Source organism: Corvus kubaryi, unplaced genomic scaffold, assembly GCF_017639235.1.
Source record: "Corvus kubaryi isolate FWS band 111438036 unplaced genomic scaffold, C.kubaryi_AGA036_p1.0 37387, whole genome shotgun sequence".
In the NCBI taxonomy this organism is placed as follows: Eukaryota; Metazoa; Chordata; class Aves; order Passeriformes; family Corvidae; genus Corvus; species Corvus kubaryi.
The window spans coordinates 4,366,336-4,393,653 of NW_024581129.1; the positions used below are offsets into that span (position 1 = coordinate 4,366,336).

Consider the following 27,318-nt stretch of genomic DNA (forward strand, 5'->3'; position numbering starts at 1 on the left):
GGATGAAAAGATTAGTTGCTTCTGCATTAAGATGCTTGTAATGATTCAGCAACTTCAAGCCATCTTTCTACCAACAAGGAATCTTTGTGCTTCTTCTATAATCCCATAGTTCAAAGTGACAAATAGAAGAATTTGGCAGAAGTCATTACCACCTACAAAGCTGTTGTACATTTGCGAGTACAAATGGGTCAATTGTGCCCCAAATTTGCAGCTTTATTCAGCTGGGGGAATAATCCCATCCTTCTTTCTGAAAAGAAATCCACAGTTTTGCCTTCCCTAACAAGCAGTTCACCTGAGGTATCATCCGCAGAGCAAAGGCAGTGTCATGCACAGCTCTAGGTGTGACAGTTGCTTCCCAAAGAGCAGGTGAAGTGCACTGAGGACAGTGAGATCCCCTCATTGGGAGAGTGACCAGCTATCTCCCATCTGACTCCCCTTTCCTTTAAAACCAGGCACAATAAACTCCAGGAGCAATCAATCCTCTGCTTTTGTTGAAAATGGTTGCTGCACAGAGCAAAATAAACTACAGAAAATCTCAGCAAACAATTCAGGGTCTGAAATTCTTCTTTTCTAACAATTAGTAGAGAGCCTCTTTGTACCTCCTTCCGCAGCTGTCTAGAGCAGAGGGAAGTGGAGAGGGTCACAACCTTAACTGTGGACACAAATTGGCTGCTGGTTCTTCACTGCTGTAATGGGGAGGGGAGGTTGCAGCCACAGAGTAATGAGTGAGATTACACTGCAATCAGGGAACGGGGATGGGAGCTGGAGAGACATGCTGAAGGCAGGGAAAACATCCCCTAAATTAAACCCCTATTGTTCACCTCATCTCTCCGCCTTGGTGGATAACCCACGAAACTCTGAGCTCCTGCCAGGAGCCAGTGTGAATAATTCTGGAGTATTTTTCCTACCTGTTGCTAACATAACTGTCTGTGAATGCATGAGCTTTACACTTCTTTGAGCCATACATTTGGGAAGGTAAATTTTCTGTAATCCCTGGGAATATCCTCTTCTCTTCCCTTTTGACAGTAAAATCTATACTGGTTTTTTTTTCAGGATGAAGGGGTGCAAGTTGCACTGCTGAAAAATCAGGAGTGCAGTACATGACTCCTCAGCACTTTGTGCATCATTAGAGCGAGGTTATTAACACAATTATGGGGGGCTGAGGGCAACGAGCTCTCATCCCTCTGCAGGATGATGTGTGAAAGCAAGGAAGGCAAATGCAAATTTGCAGAGGAACCATGCTCCATTCAAGAGGTGAATTAGTGTTTCCTTCCCCTGAGACACTGTGGAGATCCTCACACCTGAAGATAATCCCATGGTCATAAAACCCTCTCCTGAAGACAGATGAAGAACAAGAATTCCACAAAGATGGCAAGACTAGAATCATCAATGGACATCAACGTTTTGGGAAATAGAATCTGGGAAATACTGAGTAGGAACTGATGCAACATGCTTGAGATCATCCTTCAGAAGCCTTTGTGTAAGACTGTAATGGCATCCTATACCCAGAGTGCTGTGATGCTAAATATAGCCATGCCCACTGAGAACAGCTTCAAGTCCTATCTTTGAAACTGCTATGGATATCAACTCTTCCTTCGTCTCATTAACACTGCTGTAAAGTGCCTGGCACAAATCTACATCAAATGAATATAATTACAGGGGAAAGTACATTGCATTAACTTGTATGTCTGGCCTTCCCTTGCTTTTTCTGTCTTACTGCTGTACACAATTTTGTTTCTATTTTTCTTTACAATTCATCTTCTCTGTCCTTCTTTTCTTTCAGCCTTTCACCTACTCCTTATTTCAAGCCCAAAGTTGCTTGCTTTCCTTCTTTTTTTTTTTCAAGTTTGATTCATTTATTCTGCACTTACGTAAATTATTTTATACAAGGCATATAAACTGTAGAACTCCTTGCAGAACAACACAAGAACACAAGCACTGCTCCCCATGTAGGTAAGGAGAAAAAAAAAGTAAAGTAAACAAAATGCTAAATTAAGTAAGAATCTCTTGCATCACACTTTAAAGCCTGCCAAATCTGACTCTTCAGATGTACTGCAACAGCAGTTTTCTAAGACACAGGTCTTTTGCAGGTAAAAATCTTTAGTGTCAGACAGAAAAAGAAATAGAGGTTCTTCCAGCTGCTCCAGCAGGGACTAGGGGATGATATACCTTTCAAACAACCAGGCTGCAAGTTGTCAGAAAGTCACTACTGCATGGCCCCAAAACAATGCCATTCTCCTTGCCTACTATAAAAGAAAGGGAAAGAAGATGAGGGGAGGTATTTACTTTTCATATCTCGTCTGAACCACCTGCAGGACTTAAGGCAAGTGATCTCTGCTGAAATGCATTGTATTGCTCAGTCCATCCTCACTTAATTCATCTCATGAAACTCTTAAATGGTACCCAGGCTACAGGCTGGCTCTCTACAGAGATGGGAATTACATCCCTAATTACAAGATATGGTACTGCCCTAATAATAAATCCTGTGCTCAAGAAGTCCCCACCCAGGGGAATGAGCCTTGACCTCTTTTAACAAAGACTGCAAAACAGTTGATAAGAACATTAAAGCAAGTTCCTGCTCCAGAAACCAGGCATTTGCTTTTTCCAAGCACTCTGGGGCTGGCTGCAGAAATGAGCTTTGAGCACATCTCTCTAGCCTGAGCTGGTGATGGTTGCCTGTCCCCCAGCTCAAACACAGATTTGGCAACAAGCATACAGAGGTGCAGAAGGGGAACTAGAAAGACAGTGTTTCACCTCCACATATTCACCCCACAATGTGTTTTACCCCAAAATGCTCAAACAGCACCAGGACAAGCTCGGCTTGACAGGTCCATTCCAGGCACTGCTGGAGAAATTAATCTGAATTTTCACACATCTTCAGGATGACCCTTCACAACCCTCCGGAGATGATGGGCTCCTCTATGAAATGCTCAAAAGAACTGGCCCTTGCTAACCTGTCATTATTGCTCCCTGCATTTCCTTACAAACAGCACCTCTTGCCCTAAGAGCTCTCCCACCTCACACTGCAGCAATCTCAAACTGGGGCCAGGTTTTCTTCTCCAGCACAGATTTGTAGCATTTAACAGCAAACCTTCAATTACCACAGTGCATGACCGTAAAACTTGCTCAACTGGAAATATTCACTTATTTCTAACCTTGCCTTCAGTTGTCTTCTTTCTTTTGCCCCCGAAGCCATCTCAAACAGTATTCTCCTGGAACCTCTGTGCAGCCTGCCTAGCACAAACCTAAACCATAAGTCAAAGTGATTTAAATTACATGGAAATATATATGTCCCCTTCAACACCAAACTGGGAACGTGGCTCCTAATGGGACATCACTACACATTACTCATAAGGCCAAGACATGTGGCATTTCCCAGGGAACATGCACATTCTCCTTTTTATGCCAGATGACATAAGCAGCCATCAGTTTTTTCCTGCTGGGGCTGTGACTTCCATACACATAATTTGAGTCCTTAAAGTGAACCCCTTGATGTGGATTCCACCTGCCTCAGAGAAGAAAAAAAAAAATATTAGGGAAAAATAATAAAAAAAAAAAAGTCTTGGAAATATATAGCAACAAGAAACTGGCAGGACAAACTCACACCCCCACTGTGCCAAATTGCAAGTTTAGTAATTCTGTTTTCTTCCCACTGAGTGGAAGGTGTCATTAGCTGCTGTATTTAGAGCCACAGAAAAGGTTCTTGGAGCAATCCCCAGTCTTCCTCTGAACCAGGTGGCTGCTGACCACAGGAGCTCTGTGCAGCTGGGGACCTTCACCTTCATCTGCCTGCAGTCACCACTTCCACTTGAATGGAAAAGAAATAAACAGGGCAAGTGGAGCTGTATGAAGAGAAACGCTCAGGCTACGCCGTCCTCCTCAGGGCTGGAACTCATCCCTGCACCACCACGGCCACTTTAAAGCCCCTGCTCTGCATAAAGTACTCTTGGGTGCTTTTAACTGCAGAATAGCTTTCCTTCTGGGAGAGGATTTCTCCTCTAGGCCCGTCTCTGTGGAGCACCCATTGAACCAAATCCTCATTTCTGAAGATTACTACAACAATTCAAAGAATCATCGTCTTACTGCGAGAGCCTTGGAAAGGGAGCACAAAGGCTTTGAAAATGCCCTGCAACCATGCAGCGTGCACCTGGGCTAGAGTCTCGTCTGCTGGCAACGTTCCTACGGGCTTTTGAGAATGTCAGCCCACCAGACCACGAGGACAAATGTGCCTATCCACTGCTGGAGGTTTTGCTGGCAGCGCTGTGTGATGGAGGAGGAATAGCAGAGCGCAGATGTGATGACTCGATGGGATTTCAGATAAATAAAGATACAAATCCATAATCATAGGGGGTCTTCATGATGCCTGCAAGGAGAAGCGAAGGGAATTGTGAGGAATTGCCCCTTTGGTGTGGTGACCGAGGCTGGGAGCACCCCGTGGTTTCCAGAGCTGTTTGGGATGGTGGAAGTGAAGACCACCTGCGCTGACAGAGAATTGGGAGAATCTGTGCAAACATTCATTATTTATAAGATAGCTGTCCAAAGGCAAATTGCCTGGAATCCATTAAAGGGAGAAATCCCAGCTCCCTCTGGCAGTCGCCTGGCACAGACCTTTTCCACTGGCAGAAAAGGGAGGGGGGGAAAAAAAAAAATCACTTTCATTTCTAATTAATCTTCTGGTATATAATACTTTTAATTAAGAGGAAAAAAAACCCTGTGTGCTCTTTGAGAGAGGAAGGAAGGAGCCAAAAGCGAGGCAGAAAGCTCTGGCATCTTGGCTGTAGTTCAGACATTGCCTTTAAACCTGAGGAGCAGGTGAGCGCCGGCTCCTTCTCTTCCCATGATGTGACCAGAGCCCCCCAACACTTCAGGGGCTGCTCTGGAGATGGGGAGTGGGACCCTGTGTGTACAGAGCTGGCTATGTACCCTGGAAAAGCAAATCCAGGTGAATGAAAAGTACTGGAAAAATGCCTTGGATAGGAATGAAGAAGACACTGCTGGACACAGCATGGGCAAGACAAGGAGAAAGGCCCAGGGAGAAGGAAATACAACCCATACATTATCTCTTCAAATTAATAACCCCCAAAAAACGTTCCTTCCCCAACCCCAAATTTCCCAGCCCTTCTTTTTCCTAATGTCTCTCTTCCCTGCATTCATTATTAATGCCGCTGGGGGTACAGATTTGCACTTCGGTTTCTGAAAAATTAATTCAATGATTAAAATTTCAGTCTCTGAGTAATGAAAGCAGCTCGGGCAAGCTGGAGATGCCCCTTTGCAGTCTGAAGGCCTTTGGTGTGCTGCCCATTTACCCCCTGCATAAGAAGCCTCCCTGTAGACCTGGCTCAAGGGAGAAAATATGGTAGGAAAATGTGGTTTTAAGTTGATTACATTCTGGTTTTGTGGAGAAGCCATTTCGGTTTAATACCCTACCAATTCTGTATTCACTGCAGAGAGTGAACCCCAGGTTCTTCCAAGGCTCAAGTACTCATGGCTTTCCACATGACCCCTTGGTAAGGGCAAATCTCCAAAGAATGTAAATGTTAATCAGTGCTGTACATCTATCACTCACTGACAGGCTGATTGCAGGCTCAGAGACTTTTGGTGTGGCTAATGAAATTTTCTGTGACACTGTGCTTAAAATGAAAGAATAGCAGAGAAAGGTTCCCAGAGAAAGACATCATCTCAACTCATAAAAAATATCTATTTTCTCATCTGTACCCACACTATCAGCAGAAAGAGCAAGACTCAATGAACCTGTTAACTGGCGAGGAAAGGGCAGGTGACACAGCACCCGCCCCTGGATGGCAATTTCACCTCATTCTAGAAACACAGAGACTCCCACAGCAAATTCAGAATCAGCTTAAGGAAGGTCCTTTCCCAGCCTGCAGCAGAGCTACCCTTCCCACCAGCTCCATGCCAAAGCAAAAAGTGGGCAAAAGACCTGCATAATTCTCCACCCTCAACTCCCAGCACTGTTATTTTTATTTATTTTAAAATAAATGTGAGAGGGATGTCAGAGCTGTGTGCAGCACAGGGAGCCAAGAAGCTCAGAACCCTTCTCCAGGCTGAGATTAGAGGAGAAGGAAGGGCTGGATTTAACCTTACACATCCCAATTTCTTTCCTAAGGTGCTAAAAAATAGCAAAATAGAACAAATATACATAAAAAACACCCTGCCTTTTCAATGGCATTTTGCTTCAAGGTTTAGTTGGATTTATACTCAGCAGAATAAAGACAGCTAAAGTGAACAGAGTCCTTAGGAAGCAACATCTTGGGAATATGGTGGAATCTCAGGGCAGCACTGGCAGGACACTCCCCACCAGCCAAAGCAGCACTGCTTGTGCTGCCATCATGGGGAAAAGAAATGGTCAAAGAGGAACAGGAAGCTCTGCCAAAATCCTCCACAGGCAGGAAAATAGCAAAGCCGTGAAGCTGAGATCTGATTTTCTCTGAAGCAACAGGATTAGCGACAGCCCACACTGCAGTTCACTGGGGTCAGGATAACTGAAGGAACACCGAGCGCTGACTCAAAGCCAGCTCCTGGATTCAGACGCTGTGCAGCTGCTCCTGACATATTTTATCAAAGCAAAGTTTCTAAAACTCGACTGATTTGTGAATTTTGGGGGAAAAACCAAATGTAGCTCCAGAAGAACATGCTGTGTACATCACCTGCCCAGTGCTACCTGCTAACAAAAAGCAACAGAAGCACAGAAACCTACTTTTTACCCCATTTGCTGAAACTTTGCCAGGTGAACGTGCAGAGCATCGACTGCTTGGAAAAGTCTCTGCTTTTCTTCCTCAAGATGCAGCTTTGTGGAGATTTCAGAATACGTGGGCTTTTATGTGCTGTTCAACTCTTGAAGCTATTCTGAGCTGAGCCTTTAGCACTCGGCCCTGCATCTACAGGGCAGACAGAGCATCAGGACGTGCAGGATGAGCTCCCTCGCAAGCTTTCATGTGCCAGCCTTCTCACCTTGGGACAGGTTCATTCATCTTGCTCTTGGAGCCCAGGTGGTTTTACTGAGCCTGCAGCTATTAAATTTTCCCTTCTGAAGAGGCTCCTGAGCAGGATCCATCCCAACCCGAGCGATGACGTGCTGGGGGCACAGCCCTGACGCTCTGCGCAAAGAGGAAATGGAAATGCTGGAACAAGCACTTTGGCACAGCTTCTTGGCTGGGCTAAAGGTTTATTCCTGGGATGCTGCTTTCCTGCAGACTAAGGGAAATTAAATTTAGCACTTTGCAAATAAATAGGTTAGGGCTGAAAGGACACTATTTAGGAATTTACTGCACACAGCAGCCTCAGAGATTATAGATCCATCACCGTCTATTACCTTGCTAGTTACTGCTTCCACTCTGTCTATCTTCCCTACTTACAGAGTGGTCCCTTCATCAGGTCTTTTTCTGTTCCAACTTGAAACTGTCATCATTCTCATGGAATTATATGAAGAAAAACCACTTTAGGCTGCAGTGACTCTGCCAAAAAGTCAAGGACAACTCCCGTGGTTCCCCAAGACAAGGCGATGAGATTCCTGCCTGACAGAGACATGCACAGATGTCTGACAACCTCCTGAGCAGCACAGCAAGAGACAGCTGTTTACACACATGTCCAAAACCTCTGGGCCTCCCTGCAACTGTCAGCTGGGCCTTTTCAACACCCACAAAACACAGGAGGCTTCACAGGGACTGGCAAACCAACAGCTGATGGCAAATCCTGCTGCAGATTCATCACCACTACATGGCACGTGGCAGTCACCAAAGGCACCGACACGATTGTAACCCCCACCTTGTGCTGTTCTCTACTCTCTACTTCAGAGAAAAATCATCTGCAGACAGTTCCCTCTCCAGGGTCGGATGCGTCCCAGAAATGCAAAGTGACAGCCAGCACATGGAACACTCTCCAGAGCCTTCCATTAAGACAGACAAACCCTCCATTTAAAGGTTTAAATTTATGACAGCTCCCCAGAACACGGCTGAGATAGATCTACTGTTATCAGCTACCTGCTTTAGCTAAAACAGAGTAGGGACAAATTAAAATTTTCAAGTCTCAGTTTGACATATTCCCTCCAAGATACATGCAGACTAGTTTGTTTTCTTTTGGAAGTAAAAGATGCCATCAAAAGATAATCTTGGGAGTTATCAGAGCTGGAGGTCATCCTCAGCTCTCAAATTCCCTGCTTCGCCCGCGATGTGCTTTAGCTACAAATCCTTATAAGACGGATTTGACATAAAATACTTTTCAGTACTTCTTCCTCAAAGGACATTCTCATGCAATTGGCAAAATAGAAAATACATTAGGTACAAAGGGCTAAAACAGTACTAAGTTACCTGCTCGTAGCACTAACACTCACATGGAGCAGTGGGAATGGTTTCTGTGTGGAGTTATAACAATTCGTGGACTTGCCTATTTGAAGCAAATGTGAGAACAGGAGAGGTTTTTTTTTACCATTTCCATGAATGTGAATGAAGACAGTTGATACATTATCAAATCCTTAATATTATCCTTACTATTAAATTATTAGAGCTGTATCCATGTGAAGTATTAATTCCTTAAGTATACAGAATGTAAAAAGCTGAGCTGCAAGCACTGTTGCTCTGTAGTGTCAGGTAGAAATCCCCCAGAATCCCAGCAGTCAGTCCTTGCACAAAGCTCTCCAGGAGGATTTTCAGGGTATTCCTGTATTCTGTCACTGCTCCGTGGACACAGCGATATTAATGGATTGACACTGCACCAGTGATACGTTATGATCTGGAGAGCCTGCATGGCACACCATGCTTAACACTCCCTGATGCTGTGAAGTGCATCAAATCTTCAGGAACTGCCACGACTGGATGCCTGATGTGCTTCCAACCCTCTCCAGCAGTAACTGCCTCCAAACAGTGGTAGGACGCCTGGGGGCAAAGCAGAAGGTATGCTCACAATAGTTATTATCTTTGCTTCTCTACAGGTGGTTCCATTTAAAAAAAAAAAAAAAAAAAAGAGGCCTCTGTTTAGATGAGGGTCTTGGGGAAAACCCAAACACAGCAGAGGCTGGGATCCCATGAAGGAGAGCTGCCTAAAAAGCTTTGAAATGTGGGTTCTTATCTTTAGCTGGCAAGCCAGTTTGAGAGAAAGCACATTAACTGGTTTATGCTGTGCCAACTTCATGGCTAAGAACCATGTAAGAATTGAGGTTTTAGACTGTGAAGTGTGGAAGAAATACAAGGATGATAGAGGAATTGTATGGTTGTGAGATGCTGGCTCCTGTCTCGCTCCTGATGGTGGCCCTTTGGCTGCCAAAGGGGACCTGTGACCACAACACCCCATTCTCTGCTTCTCACTAGTCCCCCACTCCATCCTTCCCCCTCACCTGCCAAATGTGGTGGGAAAGAGCCAACCACCCCATCACCCAAACTGAATTTAGGCTGAAATCTTACAACTGAAATCCTACATGAAGGCACAACATAAGCATTTATATTCACAACAAATAAAGGAGAAGACCTTTATATGAGCCCAGACACACCTTTCAGATGGAGGCAATAGATGTCCCAGGGCCACACCAGCATGAGAATCTTTTACTGTGTCTCCATACTTGTGAACAATTTTTATACACACACACACCCTCTTCCCTCCCTCAAGGTTAGAACATCTTTTGCCCCGTTCAAGCACGGGCAGTAGCTATAACTCCCAAAAGAAGAGATAAGACCTAATTTTATTTGTATTTAAACAATGTGCTGCTTACTCAAGAGAGAAGAGAGGCAGTGACTGCCACCCACTCCACTGGTGGCTTTGTGCAGGCTGAGCTGTGCTGCCGTGACCTGGGCACTCACATGCTGGTGGGTGCTTTGCTGGATGCTACCAGCTGCACCTCAGAGCTGTTTCCTGGAACTAACTACTTTTCCTGGAGGTCTTCTCACAAACCTGTTCCCAGAACATACAGGGAAAAGGTGAAGGAGTGGTACAAAAGTCATCTTGAAGTCTCTTGGCAATATTCTCACTGCATGCCCTGTGCACCACCACCCACCCCTCACAGCCAGCTGAAGAGAGGCTTCAGGGGTGTCCATGTGGAATCACAAGTGGAGGAAAGGTCCACAGGGATTGCTGAAGTCCCTGACAGCTTTTGTCACACAGGGATGGCACAGAAGATGCTGTGACAATCTTGCTCTGGCAGAACGTGCTGCCTTGGAGCAGACCAACACCTGCACAGAGGCCCAGAACGGGCCCAAGGCACAAGAGCTGACCTGTCCCCTCCCTCCTGTCCAAGGACAGCAAACAACAGAGACTGTGGAGCAGTCAGGGAAGATGAACTGAGATGCAGGGTACCCAGAAACTCCAGGCTTTTCCCCTGTGAAAGGATAAAAACCTCCAGCAATTTCCTCTGCTTTTCATGTGCAGCTTTGAACAGAACCATATGCAAGCCACCAGCGGGCTGTGGTTTGCTGACACGGCTCTGCATGTTCTGCAAAATCACAACAGAGCAGCCAGGGACAGTAACAAGCGTGCATCAAAAGCTGCTTTGCAAAACACCCATCTTATGTGTGCTGCAGGGAGGCTTGGTATTCCCCCATCGCCCAGGCTCAAGGCACTGCCTTTTCCTTAAAGAGTGCTGATCACACAACCCCTAAGTAGAACATCTTTTGCAACTACCAGAGACTCAAATAAATAAATAAATAAATAAAATTATTTGAAGATATTTAATGCCAGTTGGGGGTGGTGGGAACCCACAGAAAAGGAAACGAGCATGAGTGCAGCCCCAAGCCCCCTCGGGATGCACCATGTGCCTGAGGGATTATTTCCTGCATCCATTGCTGTGCAAGAAAAGCCATCTGCCCTGGTTACATCTCCAACCCATCCACATGCAGCTTCCCCACCACAGGACATTTTGAAAAGCTTCTCAAACCCCTGGGAGTCCATGAATTGTAATATCCTGCACCCAGGTGAGAGGGACAGAGAAAACCAGGAGGTCGAGTGACCTAGAGCAGATTTAGCGGCAGAGATGGGAACGGGAATCCAGGAGGGGTTTTGCTTATGTCCCCTCTGCTTTATCCCTTCTTTAACACTGTCTTCATCTCACAGTGCATAAACACATCCCTGCCAGCCCACACAGTCCTTTGTAAGCTGTTCAAACACAGCAGCAGGCGGACACAGACATCCTCCTCTCCCGAGACCTCCCACAGGGACACTGGGCACAGCCAGCGACAAGAACAACTCTTCTTCAGCAAACTGCAATCACGCGGGTGCTGGGGCCGTGGCGGGGGGGAGAGAGGAGAGAGAGGGTTTTATTAGAGCAGGTAAGGCAGCCAGGACCTGCTCTGCCTCCTGCTCACTGGCACTGCCACCTCTGTGCTGTGCAGGGCTGCCCGGCTCTGCCCCGTGGCACCAGGATGGAGTCACAGGCTCTCGTTTGGGGCACAGGCACGACCTGCCCCATGCCCACCCCCTGTCCCTCCAGGGCCACACATGTTGCCACACCAGCCTGGATGCTCTGGTTTAATTAAATTCTTATCAGTGACCTGTGCTCCTTGACGGTGCACGTGACAAGCCCCAGAAAGCACAGGCTGTCACTTGTGTTTCATTAAATAAGAGATTTCAAGTAGGGGATTTGGAGGGAGATAAATTGCAAACCTACTAAAAAAAAAGGTGTATTCCAGTAATTTTGTTAGTCATTGTTATTGCAGAATCATAGAATCGTTTAAGTTGGAAAAGACCTTTACAGTCATCGAGTCCAACTGTAAATCTAATGCTGCCAAGGCCACCAGAAGCCCAGGAAAGATGGTGAGGTCCTTCAGCTGGGATGGCTGATGCCTGTCACAGCCTGGATGAGGCGATCAGCAGTTCTGACAGTGATGGGGGCTGAAGTCAGGTGAAGAATTTGTGTGGATAATTCCAAAGCTGCCTTTTTTCAGTGCCCTGCTCCTTTGCCAAAGGAAGTACAGACGGAGAGGCAGAGCTCATGCCAGTGCAAGGAGGGTGCTGTGGGGAGGGAAACCTGGGAATACTGCAGTGGCACTGCCGTGTCCTTGAGGAATGAAGGAGCAAAAGGAAGGGAAAGTGCAAAAACAACTTGGTGGTCAGCAGCTGATGATTACAAAACAAGCAGGGAATTGCAGAGAGACAACCTGAAGCTCAGATGGCAGCTGAGAGCCAGCCTCATGTTTCCTGTCCCAAACCAGGCCTGCTTTTGTGAAGTGACAGGTTTTGTATCTGCCTCACCAGGTAACACATCAGTCACTCCAACAGAGAGGATGCACCCACCAGCAAGACAAACCTCTGACCTTTCAGAAAGCCTCACATGCACCATTCTGCTCGTCAGGAAAGAGTCTGTCACTGTCATGCTCCAACATCATCAGCATTAACTACCTCCATGCCTGGGTTTACCATGGCAGACTCAGGCATGGCAGGAAGAGGAGCAAGTGGTGCCAACACACTGGAAATGGGTACTGTGCCAGCCTGGCAGGTAACAGGGGAGGGTATTCCCCAGCCCAAAGGTGCTCTATGCTCCCCACCAGCACCGTCCATTTACCCTCACAACAGTCCAGTGACATTGGCAGGAGCATCGTCCACCTTGTACAGGTGGGAAAGAGAGGCTGACAGAGAGCATTCCCTTTGTTCAGTTGGAAGAAGGCTTCAGCCCAGCCTCCTCAGGCCTTTGCTCAGAAAATCTGCAGTCACAAGAAAACCTTCTGTTAGATTTTTCCACTATACTCGAGGTGACTGGCTTCATTAAAAACAGAGAAGGAAAAAGCCCTAATGTGCACTAGGGAATAGGCAGTTGTTCAGGGAAGGCATATACAGTAAGAGAGAAACTGTGCAAGGAAGGAAAAAAAGCATGAAGAAGAGCAATTTGAAGACAGTAGCAAGAATTAAAGTTAGGTCCTAACACAAAACAGGCTGCTACAATATCTGAAAGAAAATAATGAGTGGGAAGTTTAAACACAGGATTTGATGCTGTAACACCATAGGTTGCTCAGCAGCTCCTTTTAGAGGCTGCTGATTAGTGCAACCCAAGATGGGTGCTTGCTGACCCTCCCAGGAATCCCAGCAATCATCCAGCAGGAAGGCACAGCGATGGCAGGCACCCTCAGAGCTGAGCTGAAATCAAGTCTCCAACAACCACACAGGCAAATTGAAATCAAAATATGAAGATTAAATAACCTGTAATTAACAAGAATGAGGAGTTAAGAGAGGCCTACAGTCCCTAATCAATCTCTTGCTGCCTGGCCTGCTCCACCGATGAGCCCCATTGTTAGTTTTGATTGTGTGTACAAGAGTGCGAGACGGTGGCTGGAAGAATAGCTCTCCATCAAAACTGCGATTTCCTTCCCCCCTTGAGACTCATCAAGGGTGAAGAGGAGGAGAGAGGAGAAGATAGAGATACGAAAAGAAACAAACAGCTACAACAGACTTCTCCAAGACACTCTGCTATGTTCAAGGAGGAATATCTGAAACTGCAGGTATGCCAAGAATGTGGACTCAAGAATCACAGCTCCCAACAGTGCTGTCAGCTTCAAGATGAAACAAGAGCACTCAGGAGAATAAAAGTAATCCCTGCATTAACCATCCTGCTTATTCTGAGGTGTACATGATTCACAAGTGTGCCCCGGCCCAACCTGTTCTCAGACTATGCTGGAATCTCAGCAGAACAAACTCTCTCTGCACGTTTAACCACACGAGTTTTGCTTCCCCCTTTCAGGCAGCAGTTTGTCAGCATCACCTTGAGTTTGAAAAACAGCCTCCAAGTTCTTTCTTGTTCAATCCAGCCTCATTTCCCTCCTGAAGAAAAGAGAATTAAACTAATACATCTTGTGCACACTGCTGCCCTACTGTGTTTCACACACCTGGTCAATACAGAAGCAAGAGGTCAGCGAGCTGCCCAAGCCATGGGGCAAGCAAAGGAGGACCCAGCCGGTTAAAGGTGGTGTCTGCCCTTCCACCATACCCTTCCATATAAAGGAAAAAAATACCCCATTCTCCTTTTTTACACTCCTATGCATCTACAGTGATTGACATCAGGAGCAAGTGTTCATTTTCAGGTGGCCCCAAAGTTTGATAGTTACAGTTTCCCCTCACAGATCTGCAAACTAATTCTGCATTTAACTCCTTAAAGAGGTGTGCAAGGACGGTGTGTGCACACCAGCTTTGCACAGCTTTTTAATTTATCAGGCTGTAGGTTGATTTTATTTGATTTTGTGAGCGTATTACCAATCCAACAGGACACCAATAAAGGTTTTATTTTGCAGCAAGAAGTGCCAGCCCTGGAGCTGGCCACGTTCTCAAGCTATGTCAAGATGTTTCTGGTTTTGTTTGCTGTCTGGTATCTCGGGTATTCTCTCTCAAGGAATACAGCCTATCAACCTGAGGATGCTCTTCAATGAACTACTGCTGGTGTTTGGGTTTTCATTTGATAATTTTGACAGAAAATAATAACACAGGTGAGACCTGGAAGCACAGAGAATTCTGTACTCTGCAGGACTAAGCTCTGAGGATATAGAAAATATCTGTCTAAAGGCAGCCTTTGGCCAGGATTGTTTATGAGCTCAGACACATAACACCACTGTGACACTGGAAAGAGTTTGTCTGGTTTAACTTCCTTCCCAACCAATTTAGACCCAAATAACTTAAGCATGAATTATCAAGAATCTGAGCACTCCTTTCTAAGAAAGTAGAGGAATCTGACACCAGGAAGATTGTGAACATTGACAATTACACAGGATCAGATCCATGACCTGTTCAGCCCAGGATCCTTTAGAAGTGACCAGCCCCACATTCACGCTGAAACATTGCAAACAGTTTACTTGAGCACTGAGGATAATCAAGAACAGATTACTCCCTCTTCTTTACTCAGGTCTTCACTCCCATTTCCACAGAATGAAGTTGAATGTTGCCAAGCACAGCAGCAGCAAAACCATTTGTACACCCAAGCCAAAAAATAAGCAGAACGAAAGGGAATTCTCTTCCTAACCTCTATAGTAAGGAGTTGCCTTTACCCCTCCAAGCAGAGAGCTGTGAATGTCCCTGCTTCAGGTAAATGTACATATTTAACATAAAACTAAATATTACTATTTGTCCACAAAGATATCTTAGCATTTTAGAAAATGCACTGGCCTCCTGCTCTCAGTAGTTCCCTGAAGCCATAGGGTCTATCAAATAAAAGGATTTATACTCTTTTCCTTTAAAATTGATTGACTTCAAATGCTTTGGCTGGGACTGTGTCCTTAGGCACACAGAAAGACAAAAGCCTGCGATTTAATTTCTTTCCACTGTTTGTTCATTTGCACAAGTGTTTCCAAATCATCTCCTCTTCAAATTTGACCAGTCTTTCTGTTTACTGAAGGACTTTCTTTGTCTGAAACAATTGTCATTGCCTTTCTAAAGACCTCATTTCCTTACTCCCATTCAGGACCCAGCCAGAGACAAGGATAAACAGCACAATGTACACCTGGCCAGGCAATGACAGCCTGATTTGCCACCGCCTCATTCCGAGCCAGATAAGCTGATCTGGAGGCTCCCCTGCAATGCTTGTTTGTTCTAACAGATATCTTTAATGGCTTGTTACAAAGGCAGTCGATGCAGTTCCTGGATATCTGATGGGTGGGCTGGTCTAGACACACCAGTGAAACACCACAGAAAACACAAAATCTGTGCCATGGCTGGACACATCTAATGGAGCAGCAATGGGAATGGAATACGAACCTGTCAAGTGCCCCAGGAGGTACAGTGCATTACAGCCCACAAAAAAAATCGTCAGAGTCTAAACTCCTGGTGAGGAATCTGTAACAGTGCTTTCCACAGCGTTTAATTGAAACAATAAAAAGGAGCAAACAAGCGGGAGCGCGCTGTGAAGCCTGAGATGTGCCTTTCTGCCCACGCACTCACAGAGGGGATGAAAATCACTGGAACATCCTTCAAGCTGATGAGCTCATCTGTTGCACTGATAGGGATCACCAATAAATACTGGCATGGTTTCATTGGAATTCAGTGCTCATTTATGGATGCAGTCATTGACATTCCCAGCACAGCACTGTGATTAACCCTTTCACTGGAGCTGTAATCCAAATTAATGCAAACTGGCTGGACACATACAGCAGGTAGATAATAAGCTCCACTAGAGTAACAGCACACCTTGGCCAGGAAAACCAAGCATATCTTTCATCTTCATTTAGCTTTGAAGGGGTTACGTTACAGGAGCTCCTCCTGCATCCCTCACTTAAAATTAAATGCCACCAGCAGTGCTACTGAAATATGCTTTTAAAGTTTACAGCCGAACTACAGAAGCTTGTAAAGTGCCAAGGGACTTCTCTGGTTTAATTATATAGACCCTGTTCCATAAACTGCTTGAATAGAATAAATACAAATAGCATCCACGCTTTGTGACCTCTCTGGGTTAATGAAATGCACACAAACACCCACAGTCTGCTACGGCTCAGAAATTCCACAGCATAAACGCACAACCCTGCTGGAAGCTGTAGTCAGGATTCAAGCCTTCATACATACATGAGAACCAGCTGCCTGGACTCAGCAAGGAAATAATTTGTTGTTTATATTCTACTACTATTCAAAGCTGCAGTCGGTGGGAATTGTCTGCGATCTGCTGAACAGGGAGAAAAGAGACGGAAATTTTCTTGTTCATGTTCTAATTTGCAAATCTGCTCCTCTTGTCCGGAGAGGTGGTGAGGTCAGGGAGGCTGAGGAATTCCAAGAATCAATAAATGACCCGCCCTTGGCTCTAGGAAATGCAAGATCTTCTCTACCTGGTGACACTCACTTCCCTCCTCGGAACATACTTGGGAATAAACACTCGAGGGAAGAAGAGAAAGCGGGAAGAATGTGTACAGAGAGAAATCTCTCTCGGTACTTTATTATCCCCTCTCCTGCATATAAGTTATTTATATTGCCATTTCATGAAGGAGGGTTTGCTCCTATTGGAGAGAAGCTCCTGAGCTGCCAACCAGTTCTGGTTCATGTGGCCAACATACAATTTTCTCACATTTTCTTAACTTTCTCCAGGCATGGCAACTCTCCTGTGGTGCAGAAAAAACTGCAACTTGCCTGGCCATGGCATCCAACAGACATCTCCAGGAGCCTGCTGAAGTATCATACACTAAATATTTACCACTACAGGTGTGAGCAGAGGTCTCTGGAGGTGTTAAGAGCAGCACTGCACCATCTCAACAGAGCACTGCTTTTGGGATTCAATGGCAGCACCTTAAAACCAATAGAATTATTCTCTTCCCTGGGCACTGAGCTTTCCTTTGTTGCTGCCATGTGTCTCAGGTAGTCCAGAACTCTCCTAAGGCCAAGCAATATGACTGTTTTGGGGATATTTTCCTAGTTTTACCAAAGATCCTACGCGCTGTCTTATACACACCCTCGCTTGCTTTATTTGTTGGGTTTTAGTTGTTTTATTTTTTTTTCCTGAGGCTCTAAAGTTGCAGAACGGGAAAATGTTTGTCCTGGTATGGAGAGAAACAATCTTGCAGCCATCCACGTGTGGCACACAGCTGTAGGTCTGCAGAAACAGAACTTCCCCACTTCCTGCTTGTAGAGTTCCCTCCTGTACTGAACGACTCCAAAACCTTTCAAAAAGGAGATTTGCCCTAGGGAGGATCAGTGGGAGGCAGGTATGATTTGAAGTGCTGTTGTGTTTACCATGGAGAAGAAGAAAGTTCTCCCAGTGACCTGTAAACTTGGGCTGTTGGCACTTGAACCATCGTAAAGACAGGACTTAACAGCTTGGTGACTTCTAATGTCACACCTCAGCTCTCTAATGCATCAGCCCAAGTTTGCCAGCTGGAAGGCAACACAGCAGAAAAACAGCCCCTCTATCAAGCCACAACCTCACAGCCCACCCAGCCAGACCAGAACAGCACCCGACAGACAGAAGACAGACTGTTATTGCTACTCATCTGTGCTGTTCACATAAATGGCACTTCACACACACCAGGATGAGTTGCTGCTCAAAAGGGATTCCAATTTACATAAAGACAAGATGATGACACGCAGACAAGCTAGAGGATGGTAAAAAAACATAGGGACATATATCTCATAGTGAAGTAATGATGAGCCTTGATGGTTACATAAGGTTTTATTACTGCGGCATATAACTGATAATATAAAAAGGTGAAGTGCCAGGCCAGATGCCTGAGGTATTACGCATATATAGCCTCTTCTCTTTACTCCAGACTTTGATATATAAGTGGGAGACCAGATGTCAAACCTCCTACTTTTTAACAGGAGAAAGGATCTTTACTTCCCTCACGAGGGACACTCTGCCACGTAGGCAGGGGGCAGTGATTTTCCAGTCTAATTCCTGAGAAAGAGAAAATACACCCTGGCACATTGAAAACCATGAACCCCAAAGAAGCAGGTGCAGCCAGGGGTGCACAGACCTACCTTGAAAAGCAGGCAGTCCCCCTGGTGCTCGGCGTACATGGAGCTGAGCCGGTACTGGTTCTCTGTGGTGATGTCGATCTGGTACCCCGTGAGTGTGTAGCACACCTTGCGGAACTCCTGGATCTTGGTCTGGAAAACTTCTTTCAGGCGCTGGTTTTTCAGTTCTGCACTTTCCACTTGCTTCTTCAGCTCTGGGTAAGGGAAGAAAATGGGTACTTTCTTATATGGCACCGGCACAGAGCCCTTGTGCTGTACTTACAATGCTGGCCAGACTGAGTGAATTCAAAAGGTTAATTAAAAAGTGAATTAAGCAGGCAGAGTAAAGAAACAAGCAAGCTGGATGCCTCTCCTCCTGGCCCCAGCAGACTGAAAGATAGCAAACTGGGGAATAAGGAAAGCAGACATGTCTTGGTGGGATGGATTTTCCTTTTGCTCAGCCAGTCTTTTAACAACATATTACCAAAATTCAAAGCTATAACATCCATTTCCCTACATGCACACATCTTGTTTTCTACACTCAACCCAAGAGAAGGGTGCTCCTCTACACAAAGCAATAAAGTGGAAAAACGGTCCAAAATACGCCTCTGTATGGTTGCATCAGGAGGAAGCTGCCTACAAGGGAAATCTCCTCCAATAGAGGAGATTTGAGGTAAGTGCTTTGATCTCAAATTGACACACTGCTTAGGAGTCCCTCAAGGTTTGGGAAGGGGCTTTTATTGTGATTAAAAGCCCAGAGAGCACCAATGCCTCTTTGCATTTGCTACCTTAACTGGACTAGTCCCTATCAGAGAGGTCCTGGGAGACTGCCTGCCACTCACCCTGTGTTTTATTGCTACAAAGGGAGCTGCCAGTACTGTGAATCCTTCAAGAGGATACACAACAATTACCATGAATCTTTCACCCAAGGTGCCTTCTGAGTAATTAAACCTCAGTTTATCATCCCATTAATTACAGAGATTGGCTTTACTCTAATATACACTAGAGATGTCTCTCAAGTCAGCCTCTTTTATCAACACTGCAGTCCAGGGTTAGGAAAAATCCTGACTCTAACAGCAAACAAATAGACTTCCTCAGTCGAATACCTCTTTGTCATTCTGAGGTTTAAGGCTTTGTGCTGTGATCAGGGACATAATTGCAGCATTTGTAGCCCATATGTCTTGAGTTTAGCTAGTTCAGGTCCAGCACTAGGACAGCAGGAACTTCAGTGCAAGGTGACTGCTGGAATATGAGGAATGTTTTTGGCTGGGTTTATAGAGCCCATACTAAAACATTATTGCTTCCCAAGTGAGCTGGAAATTTTTTTGCTTGAGTATTTGCTGGAAAGTGTTTCCATTGGCCTCCCAGGCACAGTGCAGGGAGGATGTAGGATGGAAACTGCAAGGCCATGGACTTGCCAGTGATTCACCTCTGAGCAGCTGCTGACACACCCAGAGAATGCCAGTCACACCTCTCCTGCTTTAGTTAGGCACTCTAGGTGGGACAAAAGGACCATTCAGTGTGTTAAGTTAAAGTGCCCCAAATGCCACTGAGGATGCCCCTGACCAGAAGTACTTTGGCCTTAATTCAACTCAGTTTAATCCCCAGGCAAGGACAGGAACTCTTTAATGGTTGAAGAGAATTGCATGTCCCTTTACTTCTGAGTGAGAGCATCCACACAGGGAGAATTAACCCTGGCCAGCTCCTTACCTTCAGCTAATTGAGCTCCACCTTCCTGAGCAGCTTGTGGTGGTGATGTACAAGCAATGACTGCCTTTACTCTGGGCCTCCCCACAGCCTCATCTTGCTTTATGAAGGGGAGCAAGCCAGTTGTGGGGAACATCACCAGTTGGTTCATTAAAACCCTGCTATACAGGGAACCCCCAATTGTAGGGGGATGTAAAGTAAGTAGAGAATATCCAAACCACTCTTAATGGCCCAAAGAGTTGTGTCTTACACACAGTCCCTTCTCATGTGCTCAAAAGGGCTCTGCCTGACCAACCACCTTCCCACTCACAGCAGCTCATCAATGTGTGATTAACTCAGCCCTTCTCAGGACTGTTACAACCCTTTCCCCATCATCTCAGCTGGGTCTGGTCTTTGATTAATCAAGTAATCAGTCTCTGAAGCTGGGAGGTAAACGGGTGGCTCTGACCTAGATATTCTTTGTTTTCATTCAGCTAGGCAACTGTTAAGGACAAAATCCTATATATGAAAGTAAAAATTCAGTGACCACACTGCAGTGGTAAATAACATTTCGTCACTGTCAGAGACAGCACTGCCTTTAATATATTGCCCATGTCCAACAGCAATATTTTTTTCCCTAATAAATGCAGCCTAGCCTTGGAAAAGTAAATCTGCCTCTTCCTACCGCATCTCAGAGGTTGCCTTCCCAACTTCTATAACCTTGGAGGTGGATGGCACCCTAATTCATTAACTCCTTGAACAGCTTTTGTTATTCATGAAGAGTTAGTACCTTTCCACTGTTTTGTCTCTCAGACTCGGTCCTGCCAGTGGCCACCACGAGCATCCTCACCCCCACCCAACAGCACTGGCCTAGTTAAAGAACCCTCTGACTCTGCAACAGCAACTAAGTGATGGCAACTGCTTCCCTCCACTACCCTCAGGGTGAGAAAGTAAAAACTTTGACTACAATCAGTTTTTTATGCAAGAAATCTGGGGCTTTCCAGTGTAACTGAAGTGCCAGGGAGCCTTCACCCCCGACTGCGTGCCCTTGCTGCCTCCCTGCCGCTCCTCCTGGCCCTCTTTCCAGAGCCTGCGGCAGTGTTGGTGTCCTGGCTGGAGGAATTCATCTGCATGAAAAACTTATCTGCTCGTTCGAGATGCCTTGTGTCAGCCACTGGCACAAGGTGCTGAACTCGGGAACTGCTAATGTAGATGCAGCTGAATGTGCCAGCGCCAGCCAGGGGTGGGATAAAGCCTTGTCATCCCTTCTGTGACTCCATCAGCACTTGTCCAGCAGGGCTTCTTTAGCTTAGGGACAGAGCAGAAAAAAACCCAAGCAGGCACAGGGACACAACAGGAGTGCCTGAGTGTGCAGCTGCCCCCAGTGAAAGGCCCATTGAACCCTGACTGTAAAACAGAGATTGCTCCTCCTTTACGCCCAATTAAACCGCAGCCCTCAGCAGCTCAGCTACAGCGACTGCTGGTGCCTCCCTCCTGCAGCGTTTATCCCCTGGGAGCGATTCAACCCCGGGCTGTTCCTGGTTTAACTCAGGACAGCACTCAGCACTGTGACTGCTCCCCTGCTTTCCACTGAGGGATCTGCTGACACAACCAAGAAAGCACATCATGAGCAGGATCCATGGAAGAGTAACTTGATAGGAAGGTAAACTGAGACTTGAGGAAAGTCAGGTGGGATCCCACTGCTCAAACAAAGCCATTTGAGATGTCTTTCGTAACTTTCCACCATGCTTCTGCAGGAAAGAGATTTCCTGCAGGTTCTGTGTGATATCAGCCAGCCCCAGGCCAATGTCTCAGGCATCCTTGAGGTGTCTAAAATGGCACAGAATATATATTTTTAGGCACTGGGTACCTATGGAGTGTCTCTGCACCATGGATCTGTCTAAGTACAGAAGTGGCACTGCAGATTCCCTGCACCCAGCCAGCAGGACAGCAGCATATGCACGGACTTGGGGACAGTAATTAATCTTTCTAATATGTGCCCCATCAAGTGAAGATGTTAAGCTATGAGGCAGCTCATTGTTTGCTCTGCATCTGAATTCAAAGCCGTGACAATGCTAATTCTTAAGCCTCACCTAATACCGCTAATTCCCGCCAAATTTCTAGCACAGTCAGGAAAAATTGATTTAAAAGTCATCATTTGGCACAGAGTGCAACTCAGCTGTTTCAGAGCAGTGCTTAAGGCACAGCAACAGAGGCCACAGAACAGAGGGAGATCCTTTTGGGATGGGTCAGGGGCAGTAGCAGAGCAGGGCTCTGGTGACAGCACTGGTGTGTCCACCCCTTTTATCTACCACCTACAGAACACTGAACATCTTGATCCACTCTGATCTTTCCTGCCATCTGGAGAATTAGGTTTAATTACATCTTTAAAAGACAGTATTTGAAATCTAGAACCTCTGTATTTAGAGAGCCTGAGTTCTTGTGTTTGACCTTGTTCAACTTGCACACAACAGGTGAGAGAAGTTGCAGAGGCCATGGATGGGGAAAAGTCACACCACAAACACCCTTCATCCTGAAGAAGGGATGCCAAAGCATCTCCAGGTTAATGAAACAAATAAGAACTGAGAAAATAAGCATGAGGCTTGGCAGGCCATGCCTTGGCTGGGGGTAACGACTGGCCTGAAAAAAAAAAATAAAGGAGAACAGAGAGAACAGGAAAATATATAGAAATACTCTCCCATCTCCTTTGTATTCAGGCCGAGAGTATGTACAAAAAGTTGCCTGTCCCAAAGAGTTTGATGTGGAAAAAATATCCTCACTGAAAAAAAAAAAAAAAATCATTAATCTGTTAGAGAATTAATATTGCCAAATGATTAATTCCTCCTAATGATACTGCTTCTTGAAACACCTTGTATTTTCACACACTTACATTGACTTTAATGAATAATTCAAACTATTTTGGATAAATAAATAAAATATGAGTTGGGCTTTTTTGGTCTCATATTGAAAATGTCACTGCTTTTTATTCCATTGCTTTGACACTCCTTACATCTGAAACTGTTCAGAGCAGCCTGGAAATACCACAGCTTTGGCTCTTGCTCTGAGTGCAGCCGGGTCAATCAATAACAATAGCAGTCTCTACACCAAAGAAAACCAAATTCACACTTAACCTTATACCCAGGGAAAGAGGAGGAAACAATGTGGCTCTGAGCATGTCAAAAGTGGCATGAAATTAAACGTGTCACTAGTCTTTTTCAGGAAAATACAAATCTGTTCTGCCCATCCTCAAAGATGCCACAAGCCATGTAGCTGCATTAATTCAGCAGCAATCCAGCTAATATGTATCTCTCTCAGAAAGGCCTGCAGTCCTTTCTAACTCCATTAAAGGTTACCTTCCCTTAGTGACATGTTTGGGGGTCGCTCACTTCCACATACACAGGATAAAGTATTTACACATCAACTCCTGTCCCTGCTGACCGTGCCAGGGTGCCTCAAGACAGACGCCACCCAGCAGTGCTATGGAGGATGCTGCATTATCACCAACCATGCTTTATTTAAACAAGAGATTGCTTAAATTTTGTTTCCAGCTCACAGAAGGGATGCCAGAACCACCTTGTTCACACAAAGTCCATAACGGGAAGAGGGAACATTGGTTTCTCAGTTCCAAGCAGCAAGGCCACAATTACCTTTATTCTGCCCCATCTACAGAAGCTGCTGCCATGCAGTGGCACCCCTTAATCACCCCCCTGCACCCCCAACTGATGCTGAATTACACCATCCATTGCAGGTCTGTCCTTCCCACGTGACTCTCTGCACCTGGGACCCTTCCAGTCATTCCCCTGCTCAAACCCCAAGCTGAAATTTTCTTTGCCAGCCTCAGTTTATGAGGAGCAGCGTCTGAAAAGAGTTCTGTGATATTCTGTGAAGGGCACAACATAAAAATAAATTGTATCGTGTTAAATAAAGGCTAGCAGGAGAAGAGCTGAACATTTTCTGATGTAGGCAAGTTTACGACCATTGCTTTTGAGAAATAAAATTCTCTTTGCTGGATTTTATAGGCGTGTTTTATGCCCTGGGGGAGTGGGACTGCACAGCCCCACTCCACCCCTACTCGACCTTACAGTCTGGCAGCCTCACACACTGCTCTCTGCAAAACTTGAAATTTGTGACATTACAGCCATGAAATATAACTTTTCTTGAAGGTAAAAAGAGTTTTATATTCAACAGACCGCACTGGCTGCTCAATTTGAAACCTAAGTGGTATTTATTTGATCAGTCAACATTGGTGTATTTTTAAACCGTGTATGTATGTACCATATGGTTCAATGCATCTCCCAGCCCCCTCCTCCAGCCACCAGCTTGCCCTTCCAGCAACTCTGGAGAGAGTTTTCAAAGGCAGCACAGCACAAGTAAAGATCTCCACCACCACGACCAGCTGCAGCTCTTGCACTGCCCAAGAACTCTCCCCTAAAAAACCATTTCCCAGATATTTCTCTTCACTGAAGATGGTTGACTGAAGGCCCCGTTTCAGACAACCCACATACCTTTACAAAGGTACCACTTCTTGGAAAGAAGTCCATAATTAATTAACCTCAGACAACTTGCAGAAAGTAGCAGAGGACACTGGAAGGGTGAGAGCAGCAGGACACTGAGGACCAGAGAGAGGAAGCTGTGGAAAAGCATGAACTCTCTCTGGCAGATCCTACACACAGAACACGGATCAGGATCAAGTAAAGAGTGTTTTTCTTTCCCTCCTTTTGCTGAGGCTGAGATTACAACACCAAGGTGCAAAACTCACCAGGACACCTGAAGCTGGCCAACGAACCACCACTGAGCAAAAGGCTCTCCCAGGGGATCCCAGCCTGGGCACTGCTTGCAGCTTTCTCTGTCCTTCTTCTCCTTGTGGGCAGAGCTGTTTTGGAGTGGGGGCAGGCAGAAAAGAAGTGGGCTTTTGGAAGCTCAGCTGAGCTCCTCAGCCACCCCTGCAGCTGTTCTCAGTGGAGGCAGCACAGTGTTGTGTGATGAGACCCCGGGTACCACTAAAATCTGTAGCTTTAATGGTGTGAGCAGCCTGCTTGCAGCAATACAGAACTCAGTGGGGATGGCAACACACACCCCAGACACAGGATAAATTAACCTCAGGAGAACTATTTATTGCCCAAGATGGACTTCATCAATTAGCATGATATGGCACAAACAGTTTGGAAATTAGGGTGGTCACACTGGTCATAAATTGTGACCCAGGCAGGAAGACATCTCCCTCTACCTCCCAAACGATGATTAAAGTCCTCCAGCCACATTTCCCTTCCATATGGCAATTACAGCCCAACAGCACTTCTCAGAACAAAGTGATGTCAGCCAGAGCTGGAGCAAGTCATTAACTTTGGATGCAAAAAATAGCCTCACCTTAAAAACACAAATACACTGTGTCACTTCAGTTTACAGGAAAGTGCTTAACTTCTGCTTCTAGAACTAGCCAGCAAATATCAGGCATAACTCTTCCAGCCCACATGTTTTCCAGGTAATCTATTTTGGAGTTAAAAAGAAAAAAAAAAGTCAGTGGGACTTTTCATGGGCTGTAGTTCAGGGAAGTCAGGTAGCAAAAACCAGGGCCATAACATCATTTGTCAGATGAAGGAGAATCACTTCTCCACGAAGCTGCTTCCAAGAAAAAGAGTGCTTTGAAACCACCCAAGTGTCTAATGAAAAGATTAATCCTAAGAACTATATAATTAACATATATAATATGCATTGTTAATTAGGGTGGTCTGCAGAAGCATTTAATAGATTAATTTATCCTCTGTCTATCACCTCCCCTGCACTCTGCCCATCATTTTGTTTCCATTGGCACATCACTACTATCAGTACTACCCCAAAACACTGGACACATTTAAACCTCCGAAACAGCGCCCAACATCTGCTATTAAACCAAATGAGAAAAACAGCTCCAGAAATAGATGTGTGCTCCCTCTCACAGTGAAGACTTTTTGAAGGAGTTTTAGTCATTCACAGCACAGGGTGGACAATATTCAATCATGCATTAGAGAGTGCTTCACAGTTTATTAGCTGATGATGTTCACCGAAGCTGTGAATGGGAGCTTTCCACCGCTGGCAAAAGATGATTTCAAGCCTTCCTAGGAGCAAAGCCATTCTGCTCTTACTCAAGGAACTTTCTATACTCAAATTCTGATGCTGAGACTCATGAAAATGCTATTTTGACTCAGTGGTAGTGTCCAAGATTATGTTACTTACAGTTTCTTGTCTCCCTCTGTTCCCTCCACTGCAAAATCTGTGCTCACAACACAACAATTTTGTAGCTTTGCAGGCAGATAATCAAAATACAGAACTAACAAATGCCTGAAGAGATTCCTCCCATGTCTAAAGGCACTGCCAAGTAACTCTGTGGTGTAAGACAGATGCTGAGATGGGGCAGGATATCATACAGATACCCTTTAGTTCTGATTCGGGATGCACAGACCAAACCCTAAACGCTGCAGACTCCCCGACTGTTTGGGAGTATGGCTGCCAACAAGCCCTTCTGCCCATATAATGACTTCTTCATAGTCTTTACAACCCCATTCCCATCTCCAGAAGTCCCTTTTTTGTGACACTGTGCCCTGTCCCCAAGGCAGGGTGGCTCAGAAAGGTCAGCCAATGGCCCCACGGGCGCTGAGCGCAGCCTGCGGGGCACAGCCAGGAAAATGCACAGGCTTCAGTCAGCTGGGAGGAGAACACAAAGGCACTGCAACAGAGAAAGGCAAGGCTCTGCAGCACGCCACCTTACTTGTGTTTTTAATGGCAGAAGATTGTGGGGTTTGTTTTAGGGCTTCTGTTCCAAAGGAAATTAAGCTCTTAAAAGCCTCCGCTCGCTCTTTCTATTCAATCCTTTTTTTCCCCAGTTTATCCCCTTAATAATGTTTTGAAGTGTTGGCTCTGCAAATGTATTGCCCTTGGCCTGAAAGCTCTCTGGATGCCAACTAGTCAAATCTTTCCCAAACCCTTCTCCCTGCTCTTTGTGCTCCTGCAGCAGGACCCAAAGGCACTTTGCTCAAGAATCACATCAGATGTTTCCTCTGAGCGCTCTTCCGAGTGCCCCAGACCTCCTCTCACGGGATAGCAGGTTCTGCCCTGTTTTTATTGGCATATTTTTCATGTTCTACTTCATTATCTGGTGTCCACTTTATGAAAACAATCCTTTAAAGATGCTCGTGCTGGAGCAGAACGGAGCATGGGTTCATTGTGGAGCAGCAGCAGAGCAAGAGGGGGAAAAGGACTTTCAAACAACAGAACTGCAGGATTGTGACACAGATATAAGGACAAGAAAAC

At 45.6% G+C, this 27,318-nt stretch overlaps 1 protein-coding gene across 4 annotated transcripts in view; it reads right to left on the minus strand.

Annotated features, from left to right (window-relative positions):
• The window catches only part of MAD1L1 (mitotic arrest deficient 1 like 1), a 348,924-nt gene that overhangs the window by 71,924 nt on the left and 249,682 nt on the right, over nt 1-27,318 (minus strand). For all 4 annotated transcript variants that reach the window (XM_042037256.1, XM_042037260.1, XM_042037259.1 and 1 more), the window contains one exon: nt 18,370-18,560. In XM_042037256.1, the coding sequence (XP_041893190.1) occupies nt 18,370-18,560 (191 nt within the window). The remainder of the gene's footprint in view (nt 1-18,369; nt 18,561-27,318) is intronic.